The sequence below is a fragment of the Ascidia mentula genome, chromosome 9, assembly GCF_947561715.1.
Source record: "Ascidia mentula chromosome 9, kaAscMent1.1, whole genome shotgun sequence".
NCBI classification, from domain to species: domain Eukaryota; kingdom Metazoa; phylum Chordata; class Ascidiacea; order Phlebobranchia; family Ascidiidae; genus Ascidia; species Ascidia mentula.
In genome coordinates, this window is record NC_138574.1 from 6,670,925 (window position 1) to 6,696,508 (window position 25,584).

Sequence of the window (25,584 nt, forward strand, 5' to 3'; positions counted from 1 at the left end):
TCATGTTGCAATAGTGAAAATATCAACGACGCGTACTGTGATTTTTTTTCGATTATATCCGAATCTTTTCTGTTTTGGCACATCCCTAGGTTATGTCATATTACAAATAACTGGTGCAGATTCCGGTCCGGCTCACATAAAAAACGGGCACTCGTTTTCAGCTGCAATTTAACGACTATAAATATCTGTTACTGGTGCCATTGGTATTCAAAGCTCACGTCGCGCGTCATAGGTCTAATTATGAATTATTATGCGAATTCAAAATCTCAGAAAGTAATTTCTACCCGATCCATCTTTAAACCCTATTGCATTCTGGTTGCGGTAAAACAAAAAACATAATAGCCCTGCATGCGAAAATGACTTGGACACAGTAACCCAAATTCATTCAAATTGTGTTATATTGATTTCATTTCGTTTGCTATTGATGCTTATCTTGTTCTTTATGTTGTCGGGGCTCGACGAGTGCTTGCAGAGGATCCAAGGGGTTCGGCGAGTTTAAAAAGGCCAAAAACCACTGGTGACACACATCCTTAAGAAACACAGTTTCCGTCGGTTTATCGACGACATGGTTTGCCTAGTCACAGACTCAGCGGCAAATCGCAAAACAGAAGTTGCCATTAAATGTGCCCTCGCCACATGCGGGCTGCGCGTAACATTTAGAAATTTTTTTTTTCAGTATATGTTTTAATATACAGTGGAAAACTTCTATACTCCAGTATTGCTTTGGCGGTTGAACAACGTATGTAACTCTGCGATTTGAGCACTTGTCCATTTTGCAGTATATAACATTTCGATAAAAAGTATTTTTTTCAGCAAATGTTTTATTATACAGTGGAAGACATACTCCAATATTGCTTATACTCCAATATTGCTTTGGCGGTTGCACAACGTAACGCTGCGTCACACTTTACGGGTTTAAATCTCAACACAATGCCAACTTGGCCTTTTATGTGATATCACACTGAAAAAGAACCTTTTTCCTTCAGCCATTGCTTGGTCAAACTGTGTTGTTAAGGTGCCACGTGCAGCGTACTGTAATTGTCGTCAAGTTTATTTTACTGGGGCTAAAGTTGCCTTTGAATAGGTTGAATAAGACTGTGTAAGCAATATTAGTCGGATTGGTTTGTCGAGGTTTTTGTAATCTGGTTCAAAACTCCGGTAAGGGTATTTTTATCAACAAAACCGTGTACGTGTTGTCAACATGTTCGTGTACGTGTGCATGTGCATGTTGTCAAGGTGTCTGTGTCCGTGTGCCAAATACACGCGTTTTCGGGAATTGAGATTCCTTCCTAGTGTGACGACGGCGCGGTGCCAGACGCGCAAATTCTGCCGTCACAATATTTTTTTTTCAGAAAAAGTTTTATTATACAGTGGAAAACATCTATACTCCAGTATTGTTTTGTTTGCGATTTCTTTGCGTTCAGGACAAAGCCGTGGTCACTCAACCGTTGAAAAACTGCCCTCAGATGTTTTTCATGTGTGTCCAGGTCCACAGAAGCTAATAAAACACTATTGTCATTCTGGCGAAATAAAAAAAAAGAAATTTATAAAAGCGTTCCGCATCACTTACCACAACATTCACATAATATTTTCAATTTTACTTCAGACTTTGCATAATCCTGTCATTCCGGAAAAACAAATTATATGTCAATTGTCAAAACAATTATTAGGGCAAACATTTAAATGCCATGTCACACCAAATATTCCTTCATATAACATAAATCACAGCGTACTAGAGAGTTCCCCAAAAAACGTAATTCAGGGACGCTTAAAAAACTTTCCGGGACTAATATTTTTTTGAAAATCGGCCTGTAGTTAGAGTACAGCATCATCTAAACCCTCATACTGAAATAAAATGGTAGATAAGCGCCGTTTTTTGACGAAATGACTTATTCCGTCAGCAATTACCACCGAACTTTGATATGCGATGAAATTCTGTTCACGCTTTAAACACTTTCCGGGACTAATATTTTTCTAAAAATCGCCCTGTAGGTAGAGTACAGCATCAGCTAAACCCTCATACTAAAATAAAATGGTACATAAGCGCCGTTTTCCAACGAAATGACTTTTTCCGTCATCAAAGCAATGCTGAACGGGTGACTATTACGTCATAAACGCATCAAAAACAAGCTTCCACTGCTGTTAGCTAAAATGAATTATAGCTGATAATAATTTAATTATACTTTAAACACTTTCCGGGACTAATATTTTTCTAAAAATCGCCCTATATGTAGAGTAAAGCATCAGCTAAACCCTCATACTAAAATAAAATGGTACGTAAGCGCCGTTTTCCAACGAAATGACTTATTCCGTCAACAATTACAACCGAACTATGAGATGCAATGAAACTCTGTTCACGCTTTAAACACTTTCCGGGACTAATATTTTTCTAAAAAACGCCCTATAGGTAGAGTACAGCATCAGCTAAACCCTCATACTGAAATAAAATGGTACATAAGCGCCGTTTTCCAACGAAATGACTTTTTCCGTCATCAAAGCAACCTTAAAGCAATGCTGAACGGGTGACTCTTACGTCATAAACGCATCAAAAACAAGCTTCCACTGCTGTTAGCTCAAAATGAATTATAGCTGATAATAATTAAATTATATTTGAACACTTTCCGGGACTAATATTTTTCTAAAAATCGCCCTATATGTAGAGTAAAGCATCATCTAAACCCTCATACTGAAATAAAATGGTACATAAGCGCCGTTTTCCATCGAAATAAGTTATTCCGTCAACAATTAAATCCGAACTATGATATACGATGAAATTCTTTTGACGCTTTAAACACTTTCCGGGACTAATATTTTTCTCATAATCGCCCTATGGTTAAAGTACAGCATCAGCCAAACGCTCATATCGAAATAAAATGGTACACAAGCGCCGTTTTCCAACGAAATGACTTTTTCCGTCATCAAAAGAACCTTGAAGCACCACGGAACGAGTGACTATTACGTCATAAATGCATCAAACTCCAGCTTACACTGCTGTCAAGTTGAAATAAACTAGAGCTGATAATAATAAAATTATACTTTGAACACTTTTCGGGATAATATTTTTCTAAATATTGCCTTATAAGTAGAGTGCAGCATCAGCTAAAGGCTCATATCGAAATAAAATAAAACAACATCTACCGTCAATACATGCCATTGACAAAAGTTTGTATTTCACCAGCGTTTTAAACACTTTTTGTACGAATATTTTCTTTGAAGAAAGAATACGGTACAATGTTAAATTAAAGTGGAAGACGAGCGTTATCTTTTTGTTAAGCGGTGGCAATAAGCTTAGCAGCTAGTCATTAAACTATAGTCCAGCACAGCTGCTTTGTTGACTGTTTACGCCATTACCTTCACAATTTTTCCCAACAACTGCCTCAATTAATAGAGAATATCATAAGCTATATTGAAATAAAATACCGTAGCCTACGATATATAAAAATAAAATGAATCGTTTTCCACCGAAATGTATTTTTGCCGTCAGCAATTGCAAGTAAGCAATGGAAAATTCATACAAATGAAGTTCAATAGACAAGAAATCTGATGAAGTTTCGCAGAAGCACAGAGTAGTATTTTAGTAGCGTGCAACATATCCCTATGTCCGTTTTTGTCCAATGAGAGATTGCTTCCTCAATCTAAGTGTATAAAAACCATTAATACGTAACAAGAAATGAAACTTTTGTTTTTAGTGTTTGAAATGTCTCCTTTCACTCGTTACTGACTGCGCCTTGGTAGCAAGAACGTGTTTTTGTCTATTAACTCACGACAACTTGTTTTGGTAAAATGCAGGTTTGCAAATCGTGTTATAGGAGTGCTTAATTATATTGTTTGGGTTGGAAAAAGTATACGTTCACGGATGGGGAAAACGCCTCAACGACCAAGTTCCGAAGCATCCATGGAGGTGAGTTCTGTGCAACGTGTTTTTCAAGCCGCTTTTTATCCTTCCGCTCGCACAGCATTGGTAGGTGGTTCACCTTTCTCACCGTCCGAAACAATCATACAATGTATTGCGCAGTATTTAGCTTTTCGCCACATAACAGATATTGACGTCAAATCAGGTTTGGATTTTTTACGGCACCACACATTTTGGGAAGGAAAGAAAAACAAAACACGCATGAAACTTTTTCTTAACTTTTGTAAAGCAAATTGGAAACAAATTGAAAGTACCCGTGGTGAATATGCCCCCTCAAAAACTAAGTTGCCACCCAATGATTTTGTTGGGATGAAATTGAATAACATTGGTGCAATACGCCGTGTATTGGCAAGTGGATTAGTAACTTATTCGAACACGTCAAAATTGCCGTGGTCAATTGCAAAGACTTTTCTAAAGACTGTTCCCTTAGTTTTATCAGAATCTAGCCCTCTGGTTGGCATTGTTTTCTAATCAGCGACACCAATTTCCTATTTTACCATTAAGTATTAAGTGAAACTAACAGAAGTTTCAAATTGCAGTCAGCTGATTTATTTGTAATCTTGAAAAATCGATTTCGCCTGCACGGGCATCCTCAGTTTCTGCAAATTCGAATTTTGCAAGTAAACACAGAAAGCTATACGGTAAAACAAATCCAAGAATGAAACAATATAAATAACATGAATTAAAATTAAAATTAAATAAAACTACTAAAGTTAAAAAGCAAGAAACCCTGTACTGCTGCCTTCCCTATGCACTACACTGCAATGGAGGGTGTTCAGACTTCAGAGGCGCAAAGATAAGCCGAATGACGTGACACGCAACGCTACACCACCTGCAGCACGAACGCACGCCGTAAACACAACACATGAGAACGTAAAAAGGGCGATGATAAAAACCAATGAACAGAAATACCTTGCAACCGTGGGGCACATCAATAAACCGTCAACAAGATGTTATTCACCGAATTCTGGGAATGATCATTTTTGGGATGTTTATTGAGGCCTGCGTAAGATTTAACCATTCGGCTTCGCAAATATCCAGTCTGTTGACCATCGGTTTTTCCACAAATGTCACTGCAAAACAGCTGTCAATGGGCTGGTGTTGACCTGACGACGGGTGTGCGCTTAAGTAATGGTGGCGCAGGGCCGTCTTGTCGGTACTCCACGTTTTGCCTGTTGTCATGTTCCAATCTGACCTATGTTGCGTCCACCTTTTTGAGAATTTATTTTTAGTCTGACCAACGTACTGCCCATGACAGATTTGGCACGTTGCAACGTAAATGCCACAACTTGCACAGGTTAGGTGTTGCGTTAGTTTGTATTCTTTACCTGTGTTTGTCGTTAAATTTGTCGTTTCAATAACCATAGATTTATGGTTGCCATGGTGTCCGCACGTTGCGCACCGTCTGCACTGCTGCAGTCTGTTTGCAATGCCAGTTGCCGGTAATTGGTCAGAATATTTCCCAAAGACAGCGGTCGTTTGTAAACAATTCTTGCTTGGCTTTTTAATTCTTTCTCTTTATGTGTTAATTTAAGCACTTGAGGAAAGGCGGTGCCCCAAGAAATCATTGAGATTTTGCCCTTGTCGGTGGCATCACGAAAGCGTTGTGTCCAAGTTCTTTCCTGCGCAATATTTTCACTAATAGCCTTTTTCGAGAAGCCCGATTTTATGCACTTGTCCTGAAGTCGATCCAGGCTTTGTTGGTAGTGGTTTTGTCTTTCATTCAGGCGACGCAAACGACATGCTTCACCTAGAATAATGGACTTGTAAATGTGTCCGGGGTGATAAGATGTTCCATGAAGGAAACACCGCTCTTTTGCTGACTCCTTAACAAAGTTTTTGGTGACAAACCCAAAACTAGATTCGCAATCCGGCACATGCCACATATCCAGAAACTCTACAGAAGTGTTACCATCCTTGATGCGCATTTGCCGGAACTCAATCTGCAGTCCTACAGTAGAAAATGCTTCCGTGAGTTTTGAGCATATATTTGAGGTTATGTCTTCTCCCGTGGAAACCCAAATGATATCGTCAATGAACCTCTTGAAAAGATGTGCGGTATTAAGAATCTTAGCGACTGATTGTATTACATAGTGAAGTGCTATGTTGGCGATAGATACAGAGTCGTTGTCGCCAGTTGCTATACCATCTTTTTATCGGTAAATGACGTTATCAAATTGCACCAGTAAATTATTGATGGTTTTTAGGCAGAGTTTGACCAACGTTTTTTGCGCCTTTGGACTAAATCCGGAATGGCGTCGCAATGCGCACGTTAATGCCTTCTGAATAAGATCCCTGCTGATGTTTGGTTAAAGGGATACTACGTCCCCTGCTACAGTGTGCAAGTCTTTTGTGGATCCTCGAAAGTTTGGATTGCTTTGTTGCCACGCTGTTAGTTCTTTAAGGTAGTGTTGGCTATCTTTGCAATACTCATTTACAGTGGAGCAACAAAAGGCAATGCAGATCGGTTTCAACAGGTGCTTAAGAAGAGCTGTGGCACGGGAGGTACACGTATTGCCAGCTGATTGCACCAGTCTGACTGGAATGTCGTAAACATTCACGCTCTGGAGTTGTTGTCTAGATAGTTTATGTTTTTTAAAAAGTGGGTACGCATAAGCTGGTTTCTTATTACAGAAGTACTTCGCTGTTAATCCAGATACCTTGTGAAAATGGCCATCAGTGAACTTGATACCTGTGCTGTAGAACAGCAATTCTTCCGAAATAGCCTCAATGCTAAATAACGCCTTTATATGTAAATTGCACTGGGACTGTATTGTTTCAAGGATATGTGACGTTTGTTCGGGATCTGCACTGTATATTTCAAACCGTGAAAGTTCTCTTTACATTATGTGGTTGTAGTCTTTGATAGAAGAAATTACAATTTTCCTTGCAGGGTTTCGTAATTTCCTTGTAAATCTGTTTAGCTTTGGGTGCAAGGTTTCGTAATTTCAATTCTGCCAACTCCACGTAAACACGAGTCTCTTCCCCCAGGTCTTCATGTGCTGGTCTGGAGTGTTTGGGGATACGCAACTTTGCTGACAAATTGGATTCCCATTGTGAAGCGTCCTGGTTGTCTTTAAATACATCTGCCCACTCGATTCTTCTTGTGTGGGAATGCAGATTCAGCCACTCCACTTCCTCGGTCCTGCTTGTCCATTTTGGGGTTGGCACGAATTCCAATCCTCGAGTGGGGATTAACTTGTCGTGGTTATCCAAAGCTAGTTCTGATTTATTTATTATTGTGGTGTCAATTTGTTGGGAAATCTCGGTTGCTCTTTGAGCTGCTTTCCTTCCCCGATAACGTTTTCTATCTCGTTTGTTTCTTTTTTGTTTTCTAGTTGCGCTTTCACCAGAATAATCATCCCATATTCTTCTGACATGACGTTGTTTCCATGCCAGCCACTGAAGTTTGCGAGTGTAGTGTATTTTCCTTCTCCAGTACACGACACGTAAATGTTTCCGAATCGGTAGTGTTATATTTCTTGCATCAAAATTACTTTCAGTTTTGTTGATATCCTGGCCTAAGTTCCGGAGTTGGGATTTAATTTTACGTGACTGTTGTATAAGTAGCAGATCAAAGTCAATGCCTTTTTTGTAATTTGAAGACAGAAGAATTCTTGTTCGGATTTTTTAAAAACCAAATCTTAACTTTTGCAGCCGTGTGGTTGTCATATTTTGATATCTGGTGCAGTGCCAGCGACCTGGACTAAAATTCAGGCACTGAACGTTTCAATGCCAAAATTGATAACGATAGATTAAAGCCATTTTTGTAAGTTTAGCCACACTCGATCGTAGGCGGATCTATAAACCATGTCATAAAATAACAATTAACCACTGAAATAACCGGGATATATTGACAGCCGAAACAAGCCGTTGAATCGAGACGGTCCTCGCCATTTCGGGACGTATGGTAAGTCATACACCAGTGTTACTCGCATGTGACCAACAGATGCACTTTGGAAAATGAATACTGTTTTGCGGGGGTGAAAATGTAGGCCTGCCCGCAAATGCATTACATAATCGCGTGTAGTGTTAGAGACTCAGTGCGCTGTCATCATCACTCACCCTGCACCTCTTACAACAAAATTGTTTGTTTAAATTATTACTCACGCCATTGGAAACATAAAACGACGAACAGTTTATACTTTGATTTCTTCAATTTGTCGTATCAGTCTCTGATCTATGACTAGTTTATACTTTGGTAATAATAATATTTGAATTTTGTGCAAACTAATTGGTGGCAGTCGCACCGGGAATATGTGACGAAAAGTCATTTCGATGGAAAACGGCGCTTATGTACCATTTTATTTCGATATGAGCGTTTAGCGGATGCTGTACTCTACCTATAGGACGATTTTTAGAAAAATATTAGTCCCGGAAAGTGTTTAAAGTATAATTTAATTACTATCAGCTATAATTCATTTTGAGCTAACAGCAGTGGAAGCTTGTTGTTGATGCGTTTATGACGTAATAGTCACCCGTTCAGCATTGCTTTAAGGTTGCTTTGAAGACAGAAAAAGTCATTTCGTTGGAAAACGGCGCTTATGTACCATTTTATTTCAGTATGAGGATTTAGATGATGCTGTACTCTACCCATAGGGCGATTTTTAGAAAAATATTAGTCCCGGAAAGTGTTTAAAGCGTGAACAGAATTTCATTGCATATCATAGTTCGGTTGTAATTGTTGACGGAATAAGTCATTTCGTTGGAAAACGGCGCTTATGTACCATTTTATTTCAGTATGGGGGTTTAGATGATGCTGTACTCTACCTATAGGGCGGTTTTTAGAAAAATATTAGTCCCGGAAAGTGTTTAAAGCGTCAAAAGAATTTCATCGTATATCATATAGTTCGGTTTTAATTGTTGACGGAAAAAGTCATTTCGATGGAAAACAGCGCTTATGTACCATTTTATTTCAGTATAGGGGTTTAGATGATGCTGTACTCTAACTACAGGGCGATTTTAAGAAAAATATTAGTCCCGGAAAGTGTTTAAAGCGTGAACAGAATTTCATTGCATATCATAGTTCGGTTGTAATTGTTGACGGAATAAGTCATTTCGTTGGAAAACGGCGCTTATGTACCATTTTATTTCGATATGAGCGTTTAGCTGATGCTGTACTCTACCTATAGGACGATTTTTAGAAAAATATTAGTCCCGGAAAGTGTTTAAAATATAATTTAATTATTATCAGCTATAATTCATTTTGAGCTAACAGCAGTGGAAGCTTGTTGTTGATGCGTTTATGACGTAATAGTCACCCGTTCAGCATTGCTTTAGGTTGCTTTGATGACAGAATAAGTAATTTCGTTGGAAAACGGCGCTTATGTACCATTTTATTTCACCACCGTCATTTCGGCGAAATGGAAATTGGCTATAACCGAAATTATTTCACGCATCAGTGAACACGACTTCAGACGATTTCGTTCACACAAATACTGCATTGACTCGTGACAAAAACAAACTATGCGTTATAAAAACAAGCATTTCAATCGACAAAGTCATCAATACTTTTTAAACAATATCTATACTTATATAATTTCAATTTTTGAACACCTATCAACTGTGAAGTATGGCACAAATACATTGACAAGTTTGACGACATATTTGAAAATGTCCCGAACCAAGGAATATTTTTAAACACGCATCAAATGTAGCCAAGAGCATATGGAACAACATGTTAGTGCTTATTTTTTACACCGGTAGCTCGTATGCCAACGAAATAACTTTCAGTCCGACAGGGGGCCATGTGACATGCAGCTGCGATCAACCAAAACAAGTCCGCATTTAATGCGACAACTTTGACGACATATTTGAAATGTTCCGAACTAAGGAATTTTTTTTTTGAAATCGCCTCAAATGTAGCCAAGAGCATATGGAACAACATGTTATAGTGTTTATTTTTTACACCGGTAGATCGTATGCCAACGAAATAACTTTCAGTCCGACAGGCGGCCATGTGACATGCAGCTGCGATCAACCAAAACAAGTGCGCATTCAATGCGACAACTTTGACGACATATTTAAAATGTTCCGAACTAAGGAATTTTTTTTAAATCGCCCTAAATGTAGCTAAGAGCATATGGAACAACATGTTAGTGCTTATTTTTTACACCAGTAGCTCGTATGCCAACAAAATAACTTTCAGTCCGACAAGGCATAATGTGACATGCAGCGTACGATCATGCAACCTAAACAAGTACAGGCGAAACAATAATGGACATTGTTTCCAAATTGTCAGCTAATTCCTTTTTGTTTTGAACTTTAATAACCTTTCGGCACATCATCACAACATGTTTTTTCAATTTTCACAACTGACAGCCTCCACCGAAACGCAATGAAGTAGACAATCCTGGTAGGTCTGTGACGCAACAGTATGCTTATGCCAATTAATGACAAACTGTACAGCCTACAGTGTACGCCTAGAACCAAAGCAGCGACAACTTTGACGACATACTTGAAAATGTTCCGAACTAAGGAATTTTTTTAAACTCGCCTCAAATGTAGCTAAGAGCATTTGGAACAACATGTTAGTGCTTATTTTTTACACCGGTAGCTCGTATGCCAACGAAATAACTTTAAGTCCGACAGGGGGCCTTGTGACATGCAGCTGCGATCAACCTAAACAAGTGAGCATTTAATGCGATAACTTTTGACGACATATTTAAAAATGTTCCGAACTAAGGAATTTTTTAAAACCCGCCTCAAATGTAGCTAGGAGCATATGGAACAACATGTTAGTGCTTATTTTTTACACCGGTAGTTTGTATGCCAACGAAATAACTTTCAGTCCGACAAGGCGGAATGTGACATACAGCGTACTATCACACGAAACAAGTACAGGCGAAACAATAATGGACATTGTAGATTCCCAAACCAAAATTTCTTTCTTTTTTGTTACTGTTTTCTATGTTTGGCACAACTCTCGTTATTATGTGACAAAGGCTGCGCAGTAGACGTGCGCGTGCAGACCGCATGGTTATGTTTTTCATTGCTAGTTGTGTTGCCAGTTATTGTAGTACATATAATAATACTCATTCTATTTGAATAAGGATGTTAGTTGCAAAACGCGAAATAGTTTGTTGACTGCTTTGCAACAATTGAAAAGTTTACTGGATGTTGTCACTACTGATAATTTACGGAATAAGATCGGTCGCAAAACAGTTCGGTAAGTGCGATTGAATTTGCCATAGTGTGAATTTGTTTATATATTGAATGTACAATTGTGTTTCTTTAACTAGAAACCGTTCCATTCCTGGCGCGTTGTTGTGCCGGTCGTTCCTGTATCGAATACAAGTGTCTGTTGTGTTTCGCGGGTTCGACTACCTAGAAGATTGGATGGGACGCGTTTGGGCTAAAGGCCAAAAAACTGCTGTGTAGCGTGTAGCGCCGCCGATCCGCAGAAAAAGCACGTTACATACAAGTTTCGAACTGTCATTGTTACAACCGTTTGTGACGTCACAACATGCCTGTCCTGACAAAGAAGAAGAGAAAACGGCTTGGCTGTGCATTAAAACAGTTACAAGATGATTACCTCGATGCTGAGAGGGTGATGCTCAACCGCGAAAAGGAAAAACTGCAAGAAGCGTTGCTTGCCGTAGAAGCAAGCTACACCGAGGTTATGAACCTATGTGAAGATATGTCCGATGAGGCCACGATGCCGGGAAGTGTGTCTCGAAAAAGGGATTGTGTTCGAGGCAAGAACGAATTTGACACTCGCGTCAGGCAGTGGCTGCGAGATATTTCAACACCGGTGCCTGTCTCGGAAGCTGGTAGCCGTTCACCGCCCGCAAGTAGAACGTCGAAACGATGTGAATCCACTATTCACACTGGGAGCGTAAGATCTTCTAGGAGCTCGACATACAGTATTAAGTTAAAGGAAAGTCGCGTGAAGCTAAACCTTGCTCGATTAGCACGCAAGCAAGATGAAGAAAGAAAAGAAGAAAGAAAATTGGAGGCTGAAATCGCTGATCGCGAATCTCAACGGAAGTTAGAATTAGCAGAAGCCGAACTAAACGCATGGGAAGAAGTTGGGAGTGTTTGTTCGTTAAATTACGAACCCCGAAAAGACACAGTGTGTCCCAAGAACCCTGAAGAGTTAGTGATCGAAGATCCTAAGCCAAATGAAACAAAGTTCAAGGAATTCGAACGTCCTAGTCGCCAAAAGGTACCACGTGATAATATTTACTCGCCACATAACGTACATACCTCTACGACACAGTTAGACCTCATTATACGGAGGTTGGTGAACGTTTTCTGCCAAAACCACAAATAACAAAGTTTGATGGCGACCCTATGGACTATTGGTCATTTGCAAATCGGTACAAAATTCATATTGCTAGCAGATTGGACTGTGATGATTTAAGACTTACATACTTGCTGCAACATTGCACGCCGAGTGTCAATGAAAAGCTGAGGCACCATACGTCATCCTCAAACCCTGCAGTCAGCTACGAACTTGCTTGGAAAGAATTGTACGAACGCTATGGTCAACCACATATCATCGCTCGTTGCTGCGAGAGGAAGTTGCAAGAAAGTCCGAAGATTGGACGAAACGACCCCGACGGTTTGGAGAAGTTGGCCGTCCTCCTTAAGAGATGCTGCGTATCATTGGAGGAAATCACTGGTATGTCTACCGTAGATTCCGTCGGTTTTATTGTTGCTATTGCTAGCAAGCTACCTGTGGAAATGCAATGTAAGCATAGGCGCCGACTTTAAAATTTTGTCGGGTATGCCAAATTATATTGCGTCATTTTATGACGTCATAAAATGCAAAATATCTTTCTTGGCGCTAGAAAGGGTTGGGCGTGAGACTATGTTAAGGCTTGTAGTTTACGAACTTCACGCAACGCAAAGTACTTTTCCAAATGAACGCATGTTTATGTGCGGTAAGACCGCTTTGAATATTAAACAAAGAGCCTTTTTCAAATGACAAAGAGAAACTCCAAAACAGCAGCATGACGAACGTTGGTCAGATTTTCGGGTATGCGGCATACCCGAGATTTTCGTCCGGGTATGCGAAGCATACCCGGCATACCCGTGTTCGGCGCCTATGAATGTAAGTGGGTATCTGTATCTGTTGCATTGCAAAGGGAAACGGGTAGAGTCGCGCGTTTCGTGGATTTTGCAAATTTCGTTGTAAAGCAGAGTGAGGAAGCCAACTCGATATATGGGAAAGGTCTCTTTCCTTCAGGCCCTGAAAAGAATCAAGGTATCAAACGACAAAGGGCGACGTCATACAACGCCATTGCTACTACTAGTGCACAGAAATCGGTGCAGAACGAACAACAGTCAACACAACGAAAGAGACCGTGTCCTTGTTGTGCAAAGCCGCATGACCTCGACGTCTGCTATGCGTTTAAACGAAAATCGCATCGTGAGCGACGACAATTTGTGCGAGCGAAAGGTTTGTGTTTCCGATGTCTTGAAGTGGGACACATGGTTGTCGATTGTAGCAGTAAGACGGTTTGCCATGAGGAAGGTTGTGGAAGTGCATACCATCATGTGCTACTGCACAATCCGGCGAGACCTCGACCGACGGACGCATCTTCGGAGGACAAAAATGGAAATGACTCGGCGTCTTTGACGCAGGGTAGTTGCTTGAATACCGTGGGCTGTCATGGTAGCAACTCATTGTCCGCTTGGTTAGACATTGTTCCTGTTCGAGTCCGCGTCGGGGACAAGGAAATTGAAACATATGCTCTGCTGGACACTGGTTCGGACAAAACCTTCTGTGAGAAACGGCTGATCAACATGTTGGATGTTGAGGTAGAAGGCGAACCCGTTCGTATGCAGCTCGGTTCGATCAATGGTGCAAAGGAGCTGAACACCGTGAAAATCTCCATGTCAGTACTGCCCTTGATGGGAGGAGAGGAGTTTAATTTACCGGAAGTGACGCTACTTGACGAAATCCCTGTCCCGCCTGAGCATGTCCCAAAGTTTGGGACACCTGTTCGCCCCAAGCATCTGAAGGGAGTACATTTACCGCAAATCGAAGGTGGGTCTGTCACATTACTTATTGGTACAGACAACTACTTAGTTCATCGATGTTTGGAGAGTCGGTTCTCTCCTGATCCGGAGTACCCGGACGCTGTCAAAACGCCTCTAGGTTGGTTGCTAAGAGGTTATGCTCCACAGAAAACCTCCAGGGGCTGTAGTTTTCTGTTGCAAGGAATTGAACGTTTCAATTCCTCTAATAACATCGATGACGTCATCGTGACCGATGATGGTGAAACTTACCCCATGCAAAGTGGTGATTTGGGGGATGCCGAATCCTTCCTCCAGTGGCTCCGGAGCAACAGGGAAGCAATGGAGTTTGGATTGAAGTTTTCAGCAGAAGACGTCATTGCATATGACATCATGGCCAAGCAAGTGGAACACAAAGATGGACATTACCAGTTACCGCTGTTGTGGAGAAATTCGGCAGATGTTCTTCCCAACACTTTGAAATTAGCACAAAAACGACTGTCTGGTCTTAGGAAGCGTTTGTCACGTGATGCAAGTTTAAGTCAAAAGTATGTTCAGCAGATGCAAATCCTTTTGGAAAAGGGTTATGCCGAACGGGTACCAGAAGAAGAAATTAGTACTGATGGTCGGAAGTGGTACCTTCCTCACCACCCCGTGGTAAACCCAAAGAAGCCGGATAAGCTTCGAATCGTTTTTGACTGTGCCGCAAAGTGCGACGGTAACTCTATCAACGATCACTTGATGAAAGGACCAGACTTAATGAACTCGTTAGTTGGAGTGCTTCTGAGATTCCGCAAAGAAGCCGTGGCTTTGGTTGCGGACATAGAAGCCATGTTCCATCAAGTACGCGTCACGCAGCAGGATCGTGACGCCTTCAGATTCTTGTGGTGGCCAGGAGGCGACACACTGAAGGATCCTGTGCCTCACCGAATGACTGTTCATTTATTTGGCGCGAAGTCGTCCCCAAGCTGCGCCACATTCTGCCTACGTGAAACCGCACGTGAATTTGGGAAGTTTTTTGATCCTCGTGTTGCCGAGGTTGTGAGAAAAAACTTTTATGTGGACGATTGTTTATTATCAATCCCCACAGAAACAATGGGAATTAAAATGGTGGAAAATTTGAGAAGTCTACTGTCCATGGGAGGTTTCAGGCTGACAAAATGGTTGTCATCGAGTGATGCTGTGATGACCTCTGTTCCTAACGGAGAAAGGTCCAAATTAATCCAGAACATTCCGCTTGGCGGAGAGGTACAGGAACGTGTTCTGGGAATCAGCTGGCGTCTTCCGGAGGACGAGTTTGGATTTAATGTCGTACTGCCGGACAAACCGATTACGCGACGTGGAATGCTCTCCGTGACAAACTCCCTGTTTGACCCCCTTGGACTCGTTGCACCCGTGGTCCTAGAAGCCAGATTGATCTACAGGGATGTGTGTCAACAGAAGATTGGATGGGACGATGTCGTGCCGACCACGGATCAAGCCAGGTGGCGAAAATGGCGAGAAAGCCTCTGTGACCTTTGTGAGGTAAGAATACCTCGTTTTTATCGAATGACCACCAATGCGTCCAAAGTACAGTTACATGTTTTTGCTGACGCTTCGTCAGACGCACGAGGTTGTGCTTGTTACCTGAGGTCAGTAGATGACCGCTCGAACGTTACGTGCTCTCTGGTGATGGGCAAATCACTGCTTTCCGGTTCGGGAAGGCAAACCATACCACGACTGGAACTGGAGGCTGCTTTGGATGCAGTAAAAATGTCACGAACAGTGAAGGAGGAACTTGATTTAGAAGACTGTCCTTGTCTGTTTTGGACTGACTCATCTATCGTGCTGCAGAGTTTGCACGCCGACAGTAAGAACTTTCCTATATTTTCGCGAAATCGAATTACACAGATTTTGAATCACTCGTGTGTCCATGATTGGATGCACGTACCAACCGACGAGAACCCGGCTGATGCAGCGTCTCGCGGTGTTACTGCCAATGCACTGTGCAGTGGAATGTGGTTAACCGGACCTGAGTTCCTGCGAAAGACACCCGACCAGTGGCCAAATCGATTTACTAAGAAACCAACTACTGCTGAGGTCTACAAAAGCTTTGACTTGGAAAGAATCAAGGCGGATGTTTTCCTCACAACGCTCGAAGAAAAAGGTACTGATCGTTTGATTGTCTATTTTTCATCACTACATCGCTTGAAGTTGGCAACTGCATGGTTGCTCAGGTTTAAACGCTACTTGTACTGTAAAGCTAAAAAGAAAGAGGTGACCGTGTCACACTCGCCTATATCCGTTGACGAATTAAAAATTGCTGAGTCAGAACTCGTCAAGTTTGTGCATCGTCAGCACTTTGCTGATTGGCTTGCATCGCTACCCACGGGTAAACTGCTGCCAAAATCTGCGCTCTATAGGCTCGACCCTATATTGAAGGACGACATACTTCGTGTTGGCGGCAGACTCGACAACGCGACGTTGAGCTACGAAACAAGGCATCCGGCGATTCTGCCAAATGATTGTCGCCTAACGGAATTAATTGCCCAAGAAGTGCACGCCCAAGGTGCGGGGCATGCTGGTATCAACTACACATTGAGTTTGTTGTGCCAGCGTTACTGGATAGTGAACGCCCGAGCGACTGTTCGTCGGGTTATACGCCATTGCTTGTTTTGCCGACGAAGAAATGCCAAGCCAGGACAGCAGCTGATGGCTGACCTGCCTCCGTCCAGATTGCAGATTGACGAACCACCATTCTCACACGTCGGTGTGGACTATTTTGGACCTTTGCTGATCAGACAACGCAGATGCGAAATAAAAAGGTACGGATGTCTGTTTACGTGTATGACGACACGTGCTGTTCATTTAGAAGTTGCTGCCGACCTAACTACAGACGCCTTTTTGAATGTCTTGAGGCGATTTCTTGCACGACGTGGTCCAATATCACACATTTACTCGGATAACGGAACCAATTTCGTCGGTGCTAACCGCGTTATGAAGGAAGACGTGGAAAAATGGAACCAAAATCAGATCTGTGACTACTTGCGCCAGCGGAAGGTGAAGTGGTCGTTCAACCCACCAGGAGCAAGCCACATGGGTGGAGTGTGGGAACGGATGATCAGAACCGTCCGAAGAATTATGATGGCGATTTATCCTGAGGGAAAACTAGACGATGACGCCCTACACACGTTGCTGTTGGAGGTGGAGAACATCATAAATTCACGACCTCTAACTGAAGTTTCCCTGGAAGTTGGTGAAGACATGCCCTTGACGCCAAACCACCTATTAAGAATTAACCCATCGGTGGGATTGCCGCCGACGATGACCTACCCGAGCGATTGCTACGCCAGACGCCGATACCGCCTGGTTCAGCATGTTGCCGATGAGTTTTGGCAACGATGGCTGAGGGAGTACCCCCGGACAATCATCTCCAGACAAAAATGGCACACCAGGAGAAGTAATTTTTCCAAAGGTGATGTTGTGCTACTCGCCGATGATTCTGCTCCACGATGTCGATGGCCTCTTGGAAAAGTCACCGAACTATTCCATGATAAACACCAGGTGGTGAGGAGCGTTGCAGTGAAGACGGCCGGCGGTTTCCTCAGGAGACCCATCACTAAACTCTGCGTGGTGATCCCCGCGCAGGAGAATGAGACTGAGTTGTGAATCTTTGTTCGCTGTAAAAATTGGTTTCCCAATTTGGGGGGAGGATGTAGATTCCCAAACCAAAATTTCTTTCTTTTTTGTTACTGTTTTCTATGTTTGGCACAACTCTCGTTATTATGTGACAAAGGCTGCGCAGTAGACGTGCGCGTGCAGACCGCATGGTTATGTTTTTCATTGCTAGTTGTGTTGCCAGTTATTGTAGTACATATAATAATACTCATTCTATTTGAATAAGGATGTTAGTTGCAAAACGCGAAATAGTTTGCTGACTGCTTTGCAACAATTGAAAAGTTTACTGGATGTTGTCACTACTGATAATTTACGGAATAAGATCGGTCGCAAAACAGTTCGGTAAGTGCGATTGAATTTGCCATAGTGTGAATTTGTTTATATATTGAATGTACAATTGTGTTTCTTTAACTAGAAACCGTTCCATTCCTGGCGCGTTGTTGTGCCGGTCGTTCCTGTATCGAATACAAGTGTCTGTTGTGTTTCGCGGGTTCGACTACCTAGAAGATTGGATGGGACGCGTTTGGGCTAAAGGCCAAAAAACTGCTGTGTAGCGTGTAGCGCCGCCGATCCGCAGAAAAAGCACGTTACAGACATTGTTTCCAAATTGTAAGTGAATCCCTTTTTTTGGACTTTATTACCCTTCCGGCACATCATCAGTACATGTTTTTTCAATCTCAACAACTGACAGCTTCCAACGAAACTAGGTCAAGCAGACAATCCTGGTAGGTCTGTGGCGCGACAATATGCTAATGCCAAATAATAACAAACTGTACAACATACAGTGTAAGCCCAGAAGACTACTATCATTTCGGCGAAATATTTTTTTGTTTCAACGAAATATATTTCACGCACGAATGAACACCACTTCAAGGGATTCATCAAAAACATAACACAACTACATACCCAAATTAGAACACATTGACTATCGAAAAACATCAAATGTAACTTTAACATACCTATGCTATCGAATCTGACAATATTTGTTCACATAAGATATACTTTAAGGTCACAAAACTTGTAAATTTGATGCGATCATGTATCAGGCAGATAGAGGTGTAGTCGCTTGATATAGGCGAACATTTGAAACTTTTCCGGGACATAGGATTTTTTTAAATTTTGCACAGGGCTTGCCTGAGGCCTGCTGATGAACGTGGTATAAGTTAAAATACCAACTCATTTCAAATTTCCCAGCGAAATGAACTTAACCGCAGGTCACCGCCTGTGACGGCATAGAGCCCATTGCCCGCGTACAGCTTGGCGACAAGGTCTCTTGTGTAGGCGAACATTTGAAACCTTTCCGGGACATAGGATTTCTTAAAATTTTGCACAGGGCTAGCCTGGAGCCTGCTGATGAACGTGGCATAAGTTAAAATACCAACTCATTTCAAATTTCCCAGCGAAATGAACTTAACTACAGGTCACTGGCTGTGACGGCATAGAGCCTTCTCCACGTTTCCTCGTATGTACTGCTACTCGTACTCGTACTAAATAGCAAAGTACAAAACGTTGTTTAGGAAAAGTTCACATTCAGTATTTTGTCAATCAACATTTCACTCAACATGCTTCCTTCCACAATCAAACCTGGTTTCAAATCTCGGCCGCAAAATGATTCATGGAAAACCTAACTACCAACAAGTCGTTGACGCAGGAGACGTCGACAAAACGAATATTCAACGAATCGCATTATATTGTTCATTTCATCCTGGGAAATTGTAAGGGGGGGAATTTATTAAAAATTCAGTGGGGTCCTGCTGCTCATTTAAATTAAAATTAAGGTGACTACAAACGTCTTTAACCAATTGCAAGTATGATGAGGAATCAACGTTGTTCAGTGTAAGATGACAAACTAAGTGACCAATCCTACCTTCTATCGTTGTTTTACTGGGAAAAACTCAAGGGCGATCTAACAAACTTTGAAGAGCTTGTAACACAGAATTTAACCAACAGTTATTGTCTAAACTTGTAAGACCGGCCAAAACTAGCTTGTTTTTAACAATCCAAGTATTTAATTTGTCACTGCAACTGATCAATTCCTGGACAAGCGCAAACACCATCCAAATACGATATCGCGCAACGTCGAACTGAATCTTATCAATCCCAATTACGTTGTTTACAATTTTTTCTACGGTGAAACATACACACAAACCGCAACTAGACAGATCGCTTTGATGTTATAGTGAGTCGGATTCTCTCCTGATCCGGAGTACCCGGACGCTGTCAAAACGCCTCTAGGTTGGTTGCTAAGAGGTTATGCTCCACAGAAAACCTCCAGGGGCTGTAGTTTTCTGTTGCAAGGAATTGAACGTTTCAATTCCTCTAATAACATCGATGACGTCATCGTGACCGATGATGGTGAAACTTACCCCATGCAAAGTGGTGATTTGGGGGATGCCGAATCCTTCCTCCAGTGGCTCCGGAGCAACAGGGAAGCAATGGAGTTTGGATTGAAGTTTTCAGCAGAAGACGTCATTGCATATGACATCATGGCCAAGCAAGTGGAACACAAAGATGGACATTACCAGTTACCGCTGTTGTGGAGAAATTCGGCAGATGTTCTTCCCAACACTTTGAAATTAGCACAAAAACGACTGTCTGGTCTTAGGAAGCGTTTGTCACGTGATGCAAGTTTAAGTCAAAAGTATGTTCAGCAGATGCAAATCCTTTTGGAAAAGGGTTATGCCGAACGGGTACCAGAAGAAGAAATTAGTACTGATGGTCGGAAGTGGTACCTTCCTCACCACCCCGTGGTAAACCCAAAGAAGCCGGATAAGCTTCGAATCGTTTTTGACTGTGCCGCAAAGTGCGACGGTAACTCTATCAACGATCACTTGATGAAAGGACCAGACTTAATGAACTCGTTAGTTGGAGTGCTTCTGAGATTCCGCAAAGAAGCCGTGGCTTTGGTTGCGGACATAGAAGCCATGTTCCATCAAGTACGCGTCACGCAGCAGGATCGTGACGCCTTCAGATTCTTGTGGTGGCCAGGAGGCGACACACTGAAGGATCCTGTGCCTCACCGAATGACTGTTCATTTATTTGGCGCGAAGTCGTCCCCAAGCTGCGCCACATTCTGCCTACGTGAAACCGCACGTGAATTTGGGAAGTTTTTTGATCCTCGTGTTGCCGAGGTTGTGAGAAAAAACTTTTATGTGGACGATTGTTTATTATCAATCCCCACAGAAACAATGGGAATTAAAATGGTGGAAAATTTGAGAAGTCTACTGTCCATGGGAGGTTTCAGGCTGACAAAATGGTTGTCATCGAGTGATGCTGTGATGACCTCTGTTCCTAACGGAGAAAGGTCCAAATTAATCCAGAACATTCCGCTTGGCGGAGAGGTACAGGAACGTGTTCTGGGAATCAGCTGGCGTCTTCCGGAGGACGAGTTTGGATTTAATGTCGTACTGCCGGACAAACCGATTACGCGACGTGGAATGCTCTCCGTGACAAACTCCCTGTTTGACCCCCTTGGACTCGTTGCACCCGTGGTCCTAGAAGCCAGATTGATCTACAGGGATGTGTGTCAACAGAAGATTGGATGGGACGATGTCGTGCCGACCACGGATCAAGCCAGGTGGCGAAAATGGCGAGAAAGCCTCTGTGACCTTTGTGAGGTAAGAATACCTCGTTTTTATCGAATGACCACCAATGCGTCCAAAGTACAGTTACATGTTTTTGCTGACGCTTCGTCAGACGCACGAGGTTGTGCTTGTTACCTGAGGTCAGTAGATGACCGCTCGAACGTTACGTGCTCTCTGGTGATGGGCAAATCACTGCTTTCCGGTTCGGGAAGGCAAACCATACCACGACTGGAACTGGAGGCTGCTTTGGATGCAGTAAAAATGTCACGAACAGTGAAGGAGGAACTTGATTTAGAAGACTGTCCTTGTCTGTTTTGGACTGACTCATCTATCGTGCTGCAGAGTTTGCACGCCGACAGTAAGAACTTTCCTATATTTTCGCGAAATCGAATTACACAGATTTTGAATCACTCGTGTGTCCATGATTGGATGCACGTACCAACCGACGAGAACCCGGCTGATGCAGCGTCTCGCGGTGTTACTGCCAATGCACTGTGCAGTGGAATGTGGTTAACCGGACCTGAGTTCCTGCGAAAGACACCCGACCAGTGGCCAAATCGATTTACTAAGAAACCAACTACTGCTGAGGTCTACAAAAGCTTTGACTTGGAAAGAATCAAGGCGGATGTTTTCCTCACAACGCTCGAAGAAAAAGGTACTGATCGTTTGATTGTCTATTTTTCATCACTACATCGCTTGAAGTTGGCAACTGCATGGTTGCTCAGGTTTAAACGCTACTTGTACTGTAAAGCTAAAAAGAAAGAGGTGACCGTGTCACACTCGCCTATATCCGTTGACGAATTAAAAATTGCTGAGTCAGAACTCGTCAAGTTTGTGCATCGTCAGCACTTTGCTGATTGGCTTGCATCGCTACCCACGGGTAAACTGCTGCCAAAATCTGCGCTCTATAGGCTCGACCCTATATTGAAGGACGACATACTTCGTGTTGGCGGCAGACTCGACAACGCGACGTTGAGCTACGAAACAAGGCATCCGGCGATTCTGCCAAATGATTGTCGCCTAACGGAATTAATTGCCCAAGAAGTGCACGCCCAAGGTGCGGGGCATGCTGGTATCAACTACACATTGAGTTTGTTGTGCCAGCGTTACTGGATAGTGAACGCCCGAGCGACTGTTCGTCGGGTTATACGCCATTGCTTGTTTTGCCGACGAAGAAATGCCAAGCCAGGACAGCAGCTGATGGCTGACCTGCCTCCGTCCAGATTGCAGATTGACGAACCACCATTCTCACACGTCGGTGTGGACTATTTTGGACCTTTGCTGATCAGACAACGCAGATGCGAAATAAAAAGGTACGGATGTCTGTTTACGTGTATGACGACACGTGCTGTTCATTTAGAAGTTGCTGCCGACCTAACTACAGACGCCTTTTTGAATGTCTTGAGGCGATTTCTTGCACGACGTGGTCCAATATCACACATTTACTCGGATAACGGAACCAATTTCGTCGGTGCTAACCGCGTTATGAAGGAAGACGTGGAAAAATGGAACCAAAATCAGATCTGTGACTACTTGCGCCAGCGGAAGGTGAAGTGGTCGTTCAACCCACCAGGAGCAAGCCACATGGGTGGAGTGTGGGAACGGATGATCAGAACCGTCCGAAGAATTATGATGGCGATTTATCCTGAGGGAAAACTAGACGATGACGCCCTACACACGTTGCTGTTGGAGGTGGAGAACATCATAAATTCACGACCTCTAACTGAAGTTTCCCTGGAAGTTGGTGAAGACATGCCCTTGACGCCAAACCACCTATTAAGAATTAACCCATCGGTGGGATTGCCGCCGACGATGACCTACCCGAGCGATTGCTACGCCAGACGCCGATACCGCCTGGTTCAGCATGTTGCCGATGAGTTTTGGCAACGATGGCTGAGGGAGTACCCCCGGACAATCATCTCCAGACAAAAATGGCACACCAGGAGAAGTAATTTTTCCAAAGGTGATGTTGTGCTACTCGCCGATGATTCTGCTCCACGATGTCGATGGCCTCTTGGAAAAGTCACCGAACTATTCCATGATAAACACCAGGTGGTGAGGAGCGTTGCAGTGAAGACGGCCGGCGGTTTCCTCAGGAGACCCATCACTAAACTCTGCGTGGTGATCCCCGCGCAGGAGAATGAGACTGAGTTGTGAATCTTTGTTCGCTGTAAAAATTGGTTTCCCAATTTGGGGGGAGGATGTAGATTCCCAAACCAAAATTTCTTTCTTTTTTGTTACTGTTTTCTATGTTTGGCACAACTCTCGTTATTATGTGACAAAGGCTGCGCAGTAGACGTGCGCGTGCAGACCGCATGGTTATGGTTTTCATTGCTAGTTGTGTTGCCAGTTATTGTAGTACATATAATAATACTCATTCTATTTGAATAAGGATGTTAGTTGCAAAACGCGAAATAGTTTGCTGACTGCTTTGCAACAATTGAAAAGTTTACTGGATGTTGTCACTACTGATAATTTACGGAATAAGATCGGTCGCAAAACAGTTCGGTAAGTGCGATTGAATTTGCCATAGTGTGAATTTGTTTATATATTGAATGTACAATTGTGTTTCTTTAACTAGAAACCGTTCCATTCCTGGCGCGTTGTTGTGCCGGTCGTTCCTGTATCGAATACAAGTGTCTGTTGTGTTTCGCGGGTTCGACTACCTAGAAGATTGGATGGGACGCGTTTGGGCTAAAGGCCAAAAAACTGCTGTGTAGCGTGTAGCGCCGCCGATCCGCAGAAAAAGCACGTTACAGACATTGTTTCCAAATTGTAAGTGAATCCCTTTTTTTGGACTTTATTACCCTTCCGGCACATCATCAGTACATGTTTTTTCAATCTCAACAACTGACAGCTTCCAACGAAACTAGGTCAAGCAGACAATCCTGGTAGGTCTGTGGCGCGACAATATGCTAATGCCAAATAATAACAAACTGTACAACATACAGTGTAAGCCCAGAAGACTACTATCATTTCGGCGAAATATTTTTTTGTTTCAACGAAATATATTTCACGCACGAATGAACACCACTTCAAGGGATTCATCAAAAACATAACACAACTACATACCCAAATTAGAACACATTGACTATCGAAAAACATCAAATGTAACTTTAACATACCTATGCTATCGAATCTGACAATATTTGTTCACATAAGATATACTTTAAGGTCACAAAACTTGTAAATTTGATGCGATCATGTATCAGGCAGATAGAGGTGTAGTCGCTTGATATAGGCGAACATTTGAAACTTTTCCGGGACATAGGATTTTTTTAAATTTTGCACAGGGCTTGCCTGAGGCCTGCTGATGAACGTGGTATAAGTTAAAATACCAACTCATTTCAAATTTCCCAGCGAAATGAACTTAACCGCAGGTCACCGCCTGTGACGGCATAGAGCCCATTGCCCGCGTACAGCTTGGCGACAAGGTCTCTTGTGTAGGCGAACATTTGAAACCTTTCCGGGACATAGGATTTCTTAAAATTTTGCACAGGGCTAGCCTGGAGCCTGCTGATGAACGTGGCATAAGTTAAAATACCAACTCATTTCAAATTTCCCAGCGAAATGAACTTAACTACAGGTCACTGGCTGTGACGGCATAGAGCCTTCTCCACGTTTCCTCGTATGTACTGCTACTCGTACTCGTACTAAATAGCAAAGTACAAAACGTTGTTTAGGAAAAGTTCACATTCAGTATTTTGTCAATCAACATTTCACTCAACATGCTTCCTTCCACAATCAAACCTGGTTTCAAATCTCGGCCGCAAAATGATTCATGGAAAACCTAACTACCAACAAGTCGTTGACGCAGGAGACGTCGACAAAACGAATATTCAACGAATCGCATTATATTGTTCATTTCATCCTGGGAAATTGTAAGGGGGGGAATTTATTAAAAATTCAGTGGGGTCCTGCTGCTCATTTAAATTAAAATTAAGGTGACTACAAACGTCTTTAACCAATTGCAAGTATGATGAGGAATCAACGTTGTTCAGTGTAAGATGACAAACTAAGTGACCAATCCTACCTTCTATCGTTGTTTTACTGGGAAAAACTCAAGGGCGATCTAACAAACTTTGAAGAGCTTGTAACACAGAATTTAACCAACAGTTATTGTCTAAACTTGTAAGACCGGCCAAAACTAGCTTGTTTTTAACAATCCAAGTATTTAATTTGTCACTGCAACTGATCAATTCCTGGACAAGCGCAAACACCATCCAAATACGATATCGCGCAACGTCGAACTGAATCTTATCAATCCCAATTACGTTGTTTACAATTTTTTCTACGGTGAAACATACACACAAACCGCAACTAGACAGATCGCTTTGATGTTATAGTGAGTCGGATTTAAAAGAAACATCACGACCGGTTATTGAAACAAAAATCGAAATTAAAAATTTTCTTACTAAAGACCTGAGTTCCTTTCGCGAACTTCCAGTAGAATCATAAAGAACC

The 25,584-nt window shown here is 42.4% G+C and overlaps 2 protein-coding genes and 1 pseudogene across 2 annotated transcripts; 2 read left to right on the top strand and 1 right to left on the bottom strand.

Moving 5' to 3' along the window:
- Positions 1 to 4,870: 4,870 nt before the first annotated feature.
- On the bottom strand, positions 4,871 to 7,810 carry LOC145914464 (uncharacterized; annotated as a pseudogene).
- Positions 7,811 to 11,378: 3,568 nt separating this feature from the next.
- On the top strand, positions 11,379 to 17,527 carry LOC145914465 (uncharacterized). The gene is made up of 3 exons (XM_083002294.1): positions 11,379 to 12,154; positions 12,259 to 12,539; positions 13,107 to 17,527. The coding sequence occupies exons 1-3, from the start codon at positions 11,379 to 11,381 to the stop codon at positions 17,525 to 17,527; spliced, it is 5,478 nt and encodes a 1,825-aa protein (XP_082858420.1).
- A 1,624-nt stretch (positions 17,528 to 19,151) lies between these two features.
- Positions 19,152 to 23,277, top strand: LOC145914466 (uncharacterized). The gene is made up of 2 exons (XM_083002295.1): positions 19,152 to 19,251; positions 19,772 to 23,277. The coding sequence occupies exons 1-2, from the start codon at positions 19,152 to 19,154 to the stop codon at positions 23,275 to 23,277; spliced, it is 3,606 nt and encodes a 1,201-aa protein (XP_082858421.1).
- The last annotated feature ends 2,307 nt before the right edge of the window (positions 23,278 to 25,584 follow it).